Source organism: Callorhinus ursinus, unplaced genomic scaffold (assembly GCF_003265705.2).
Source record: "Callorhinus ursinus isolate GAN/ISIS: 27379988/994484 unplaced genomic scaffold, GSC_fseal_2.0 scaffold14, whole genome shotgun sequence".
NCBI lineage: Eukaryota > Metazoa > Chordata > Mammalia > Carnivora > Otariidae > Callorhinus > Callorhinus ursinus.
In genome coordinates this window covers 46,644,573-46,651,783 of record NW_027397076.1, presented here as the reverse complement: position 1 = coordinate 46,651,783, position 7,211 = coordinate 46,644,573, and the positions used below count along the sequence as shown (strand labels likewise).

Below are 7,211 nucleotides of genomic sequence, written 5' to 3'. Positions count from 1 at the left end.
GGGGGGGCTGGGAGAAGCCCCTATATAGGAGAGGGGTGCTCATTTGCATAGCCCTTCCTCCAGGAGAGGCTTGGGAGGGGCAGGAGGACCGGAGAAAAGCAGAACTGACAAGGGATCCTGGTCCCTGGACCATCCCGCTACTCAATGACAGTTTCTGGTTTCACTGGGTCACTCCCTTCTTGACTGGGAAATAATTGATTGAAGGTCAGCTACATAACATGTACCGGACACATATAATTAATCATAGGCTAGTGAATCAGTCTGTTGTTTGAGTTAAACCAGGAAACCTCTCAAAGAGACAGAGACCCTGCATCCTAAAACAGAGAGATAGTATAGGACGGGTAGAGAGGCGGGATGAACATCTTTAAGGCCCAGAAAACCCAGACAATGAGATTCCTAGCTTCCTGCTTTTCAAGGGAGACTCTCTGGGCCAGGTGGAATTTTAGGGCGAGACACATTTTCCCTAGGGTTGGTGAAACGGCGAATTAGAGATCAGGAAATCCCTACAGATTCAGGACACAGTTAAGAAACTCGACTTCAAATCAGGTACTTGGAAAAAGACATTTATATTCCCCACCGAGACAGAAACTTGCGTTAAGGATCCTCGGAACTAAACTTGCGCGAGGTGGGGCCTTTTGCGGCAGCTAGGGGCGCTGGGCTCGCCCCTCCGCTCTGACGTTGACCAATAGGAAGGGCTGGGGGCGGGGCTAGGGAAACGCGGGAAGGAGGGGCGGGGCCTCTGGTGGCGGTAGGGAACTGGAGGGGAGGCGGCAACATTGTTTCAAGTTGGACAAATTGACAAGAGCGAGAGATACACTCCGTTCCATCCCGACCTGGGGCCGCAGAGCTGGGCCCTGTTTCCCCCTCCTCCACCCCCCCGAGAGCCGGGGCCCGCCTTTTGCAGGGTTCCCAGGCCCCCGCTCCAGGGCCGGGCTGACCCGACTCGCTAGCGCTTCATGGAGAACTTCCAAAAAGTGGAAAAGATCGGAGAGGGCACGTACGGAGTTGTGTACAAAGCCAAAAACAAGGTGACGGGAGAAGTGGTGGCGCTTAAAAAAATCCGCCTGGACACGTGAGTGGCCTCTGTACCCGGGACTCCTCTAACTCGGGAGCTCCTTGAGTGCCCCCCCCCCGCCCCCACCCCAACAGACGGGTAGCCGTCCAAGGACCGGAAGGTAGCAGGGAGGGACTTCTTTTGAAGTGGAGAGGTGGGTTGGAGGACAGTGAAGGGCTTCCCTCTGGAGAGTATAGGGAACTGTAGAATCTGTGGGAAACTTCCTCCCCAAAGCCGAGTGATGCCCCCAAATCTGCAGTCAGGAAGAGTCAGGAAGAGGAAGGAGGCCTCTGAGATGGGGTCCAGGACTCCCCGTGGAGTTGGGTTTTGTGGGAACCGGTGAAGAGCACCTTTCTGAATGAAGAGCCCTCCTCACTGCCCCAACCCCACCCTCATCTTAGAATTCTCTACTTCTTTCAAAAGAATGGCAGTTGAACCTCACTGGCCCCTCTAGGGAGGCTGGGTGCTGCTACTCCTATTTTTTCCCTGTTACCTTCTCTCTTCTTCACCTCCACCAGAAGGCTTTACTTACCTACCCCTGGGAAGAGAAGAAATAATGACCTTAATGTATTAAAAAACCACTCCCTGTCCACCCATGAATTAACTCCTACAGCACCCTTTCTCTTTTCTCACTTTCCTAGGGGATGCTGGGGTGGTGTCTCATTGGGAGGAAAAGAATGACTGGGCTGGGGGAAAAGGAATATTTGTAACCACATTCCTATCTCTGCTCTCTCAACCTCTCCAAGTGAGACGGAGGGTGTACCCAGTACTGCTATACGAGAGATCTCTCTGCTTAAGGAGCTTAACCACCCTAACATTGTCAAGTAAGTATGTATCTGGGCGGTGCTCTGGCAGTAAAGGAGGATGTGTTCTGTCTGTGTAGCCTGGGTATTACTCTTCCTCACCTCCATTCCTGGACCTCTCTTCCCAGGCTGCTGGATGTCATCCACACAGAAAACAAACTCTACCTGGTTTTTGAGTTTCTGCATCAGGATCTGAAGAAATTTATGGATGCCTCTGCTTTGACTGGCATTCCTCTTCCCCTCATCAAGGTAATCCTTCTCAACAACTCCTCCCCAACATGGGCAAGTTTTGGGGGGACTGAAGACAGGCAATTCAGACTGAGTGATGATTTGTGATCTTGGCTTCCTCCCCAGCCCTCATCCCCCTACACACACATGCACACACACACACACACCTTTGTTTTGTGGCTCTTTCACTGCTCATTATGCTTATTAACCCCTGGGCTGGGCAGGAGAATCAAAGAAGTTGAAACCCTAGTGAGTCAACTTTGTAGCTCAGGTGGAAAGTCAGATGAAACTCAGATAAATGGGACTTGAGGGCACTCGGTAGATTCCTCCAAGAAGCCCTTCCACTTGTTTGGTAGGAGAAATAGCCAGTGAGTCTCTGTTGTCTGTTTTAGGACTGGGTTCTTTACTCCCCAAGCTACTTTCAATCTACCAACAAACGTTTATTCAGTGCACATTTATTGAGCACCTTCAATGTGCTAGGCACAGGATATGGAAAAGAGATGCAAAACTGAGTAAGACCTAGTTCTTGTCTTCACTGGAAGGGCCTCTCACTCCAATGGGATATACAGCTTATAAACATGTAATTATAATCTAATATAGTAAAAGGCTTTAGTTGAGCTTTGCAGTCAGAGAGTAGACCCTAATAGCTCACTGTGGTGGAGGAACAAAGTCCTCTCTCTCTCCTTTGTCAGAGTTATCTGTTCCAGCTGCTTCAGGGCCTAGCCTTCTGCCATTCTCATCGGGTTCTGCACCGAGACCTCAAACCTCAGAATCTGCTTATCAACGCAGAGGGGGCCATCAAGCTAGCAGACTTTGGACTAGCCAGAGCCTTTGGAGTTCCTGTTCGTACTTACACCCATGAGGTGAGACCCTCTCTACATTTCTTCTCTGAACTTCCTGGGAGGTGTTAACAAGGACATTCACAAAATTACTAAACCTATCTGGTCAGCAGTTTCTCTCTCACTAGATGGAAAGTATGTCTGGCTACCCCAAGAAGTTTTAGAGTATGCACCAAGTTCACATTGTGGGGCTAACTGGGCTTTGATAGATATGAAGCCAGGAGAGCTGGATGGCACACCATTAAAATTATGACCATTTGTCTCAAGTTCTCCAGGAAGGTTGCAAATTGCGGGTTCAGAAAATATGGTCCTCAGAGTCAACGGGCGAGGCTAACTCCGGTCTAAGAAGTTGTATATACATTTTACTGAGGGGAAGTCAGAAAGATGGGAAAGATGAAGGGGGAGAAGCTGCTTGTTAACAGGCTGAGAGTTAGCAGAGTAACACTGAGGAGCTGAGATGTGGGAATCACCATGCCCCATGCACCACCCCTCCCCTTCCTGCTCTTGTCCCCAGGTGGTGACCCTGTGGTACCGAGCACCTGAAATCCTTCTGGGCTGCAAGTACTACTCCACAGCTGTAGATATCTGGAGCCTGGGCTGCATCTTTGCTGAAATGGTACGGAGGCAAGCCCAAGTTCCACCCAGCTCACTCCTCCCCACATTCAAGAACAACACAACTGTTTCTTTGCCTAGACCCGTGGCCCTTCTATTATCATAGGGTTTTTTTTCTCTAGAGTAGCATCAAGGCAGGTAGGGGGGAAAGGATAGGACTATTGTCCCTGATGCCAACCACAATGTTAGTATAACCTCAAACGGCCTTAGCACTCAAAACACATCTTTACCCCTGAATTGAGCTAAATCATTTCTGCAGCTGTTTTAGCTTTAGTTTGCATATATTTGGGAGAATGAGTACCTGCCATTCAGTGCCTCCTTCATTTGGCCTGTAGACCTTATTGTAGGGTTCCAGGAATATGGTGAAACCAACTGTATTCACCTTATCTATCCATACCTTTTATTTAAACTGCAGACTTAAATCATGTCCCCCTCAACTTCTGGCTTTTCAGAATGAAGGATCCCTGAGGCCCAGCCTTTTATGGGAGCTCCCATCCCCTTTAATATAACAGTGGAGTGGGCTGCATTTTCAAATCAAATCCGCAATTTGTTTTATGGTCCTTTATCTGGGTTGTAACTGGGGGCTTAGAAACCACTAGCCTGTATATAAAATGTGCATTTATCCCCCAGTACATTACCTTACAATTGCCCATATTCCTCTCTCAATTCATCAAAAAATATTTGTTAAGCACCTAGTGTGTACCCAGCACCATGCTAGGTGCTGTGGGGAACACAGAAGAAATGGAAGACACAGTCTCTGCCCGCTGTGCTCCTATCTAGAAGTGGCTGCATCACAAGGAGGGGGGATGACCGCAGTGTCTACCCCACACCCCGTGAGTGGCTTGGGATCCCTTTGCTACATGTCAGTGGCACCCCAGACATTCACCCCCTCCCAGCCCCACCCAGCCTTGGGGATCTGCAAAGGCATGGTTGGGGGAAGGAAGGAGGGGGCGAGGAGACAGATGAAGGGACTTCATTGTCTCAAGCTCTGTGTGACTGACCCCATGAAAGGCCCTGGGGAGGGAGTCATGGGGCCCTGCTGACCTTCCACTGCCTGTGGGAACCTCCATTGCACAGGGAGCAGCTTTGACTGACATCAGTACGGGTCTTGGCCTTTTCTCTTTCCCCATTTTCAGGTGACCCGCCGGGCCCTATTCCCTGGAGATTCTGAAATTGATCAACTTTTCCGGATCTTTCGGACTCTGGGGACCCCAGATGAAGTGGTTTGGCCAGGAGTTACTTCTATGCCTGATTATAAGCCGAGTTTCCCCAAGTGGGCCCGGCAAGATTTTAGCAAAGTTGTTCCTCCCTTGGATGAAGATGGACGGAGCTTGCTGTCGGTGAGAGTTGGGATGGGCACCCATTTCCTCTCATTTACTTCCCCAGGGCAGGTTTTTTCCAGGATGAAGGAAGGATGAGACCCTGGACTTTGGGTCTTGGCATTTCCCTAGCCCCTGCTTCTCTCTCTCCCTGTTGGCACACCCGTTCAAGTATAGGGAGGAGGGAATTGGGAACTCTGCCTTGGGTAAAAGGAATACTGGTTTCCTGATTTCTTGGAACACCTGCTGCCCATTTAGTCCACTGTCATATCACTGAAGTCAGCATACATCTCTCCCTCCAGCAAATGCTGCACTACGACCCCAACAAGCGGATTTCGGCAAAGGCAGCTCTGGCTCACCCTTTCTTCCAGGATGTGACCAAGCCAGTACCACACCTTCGACTCTGATGTCCTTCCCCCAGCCCCTACCCCAAGTCTCATCCTCTCCTCCAGCAGGGGCCTGATTTGGCTTGGCCCTGGGCTATTTGCCCTCTGATCTTGTCTGGCTGCCTTAACACCCACCTCCCCTTCTTAACCAGCCAACTCTGGGGATATAAAGGGTGGAGGGGAGAAATAGGTGAAAATGAAAGGAAGCTTCAGTATTAGATGCACTTAAGTCCCTCCACCACCCTCTCCTCCTCCTCTTAGTCATTGCTGAGGAGGGCTGGTGTTTAAAAAAAAAAAAAAAGACTGACTCTCCCCACCCCCACCCCCCGCCCCATAGGGTTTGCCATCCCAATCTCTGAAAGCCCTGAAATTATTATTTCCTGTGTTTGGGAAGACAGACACCCCAAGCCTTCTGCGACCACTGTGTTTGTAAGGCCAACTGATAGCAGAGGACCTAAGTTGGAACTTTTGAAAACCAAGCAAAACAAAAACATAGGGAGGGGCCTGTTTTAAAGAATTAGGTTGAAAAATAGACCAACCAATCTATACCCTAGTTTTAGTGTTTCATCTCACCTAACAGTGTAGGAGACTCAAGACTCCCAGTCTCTGCAGTCCTTATGGGACTGCAGTAGAAATGATTGCCCCTAGAACCCCCTTTCTGTCCCTCCTACGGGCAAGAGGTATCTGGGAAGCTGATACCTCTTGGTATCAGGACAGGAACTGTGCTTCACTGTGGCCTTATGAGGCAAGGAAAAGTTGTTTCAATGTTTCTCTTCCTTTTAAGATTCTTAGTTCTTCATGTCCCAGGTCCCATCTTCCTCTGAAGGCCACCCCATAGGAGTGGAAGTTAGGGTTTAGACATCATTTTGAGAATGCTGACACTTTTTTAGGGCTGTGATTGAGTGAGGGCATTGGGAAAATTTTTTTCTTTAAAAGAAGGATGAATAATTATATTTATATTTCATTCAGGTTATAGTAGTTTTTTAAGTGGGAGTGGGTGGATTTGTTGCCATGCGCACCTTGGGATTTGTAATGCGAATGTTTAAAAAAAGAGTATTTTTTTCTTTTTATGATTTTGTCTCTCTTCTCCCACCTCTTGTCTTCAAGTGTTCTTGCTATTAACATTATTTGTAATTTAGTTTGTAATTCATTAAAAACAAAAGTTCCTAGTTTTATAGTTCATCTCTTTCCTCCTTTACTTATATATTTACTGAAAGAATGACGTGAGAGAGAGAATATGTGATAGTTGGTTTCAGAGCTCCCCTTTTTTCCTAATCTCTCTGTGCAGGGCTACCCACCTCACCCCAATTCGGCCTCTTTTATGCAATTGGGATAGTGCCCAAAGTGGGCAAAATGAGAATTGTTGCCCCCATTTTACTGTCAAAGAAATGGAAACCTACTTCACTTTCCCCACAAACCTGAATCATCCCCTGCGCACACACACACACCCACACACCCCACATACATATACATACAAGGTGGCAGTTCCAGAATTTCAGAGACTTAGGAGGGACTTAGGAACAGCGGTTGGACGTGGGCTCCATGGGAATTCGCCTTGACACTTAATTTCCCAGTAAGCTCGTCGTTTTTCCTTTTTGTTGCACATCACAGTTTTCTAAAGATATTTTAATCACATTTATATACGACTCAGAATATATCAATTGTCTGTATGACAAATTATGGAAGGCGTTAAAGTCTCCCCAAGCTACTACTTCTTGGAGTTGCCTCGGTCTCAGCCCCACCAAAAAATATCTCAGACCGCCGGCGCCGGCCACCCCAAAAATTCCTGTCCTCTGGGGCCCCACAAAAAGGAGGCCGCATCGACGAGAGTGCCACTTAAATTCCCAGGCTCCGGGTCCTCAGGTGAGATGTTTCTCTTTCCGCCGCCAATTTGTCATAGAGGGCAGGGCCCGAGGGTCAGCCCCCACCAAATCCAGGGGGAGGGGCGAAGGTCAGCAGCCGCCTTCCTA

General features: G+C 48.7%; 1 protein-coding gene across 2 annotated transcripts; it reads left to right on the top strand.

Moving 5' to 3' along the window:
• Positions 1-721: 721 nt before the first annotated feature.
• Positions 722-6,410, top strand: CDK2 (cyclin dependent kinase 2). Of its 2 annotated transcripts, XM_025883340.2 has the most exons (8): positions 722-1,072; positions 1,801-1,878; positions 1,986-2,106; positions 2,778-2,948; positions 3,439-3,540; positions 4,226-4,369; positions 4,673-4,876; positions 5,158-6,410. In XM_025883340.2, the coding sequence occupies exons 1-8, from the start codon at positions 957-959 to the stop codon at positions 5,260-5,262; spliced, it is 1,041 nt and encodes a 346-aa protein (XP_025739125.1). In that variant the 5' UTR covers positions 722-956; the 3' UTR covers positions 5,263-6,410. The 2 variants fall into 2 exon arrangements, with proteins under 2 accessions (XP_025739125.1, XP_025739126.1); XM_025883341.2 differs by lacking the exon at positions 4,226-4,369 and having other exon boundaries at positions 724-1,072.
• Positions 6,411-7,211: the final 801 nt, after the last annotated feature.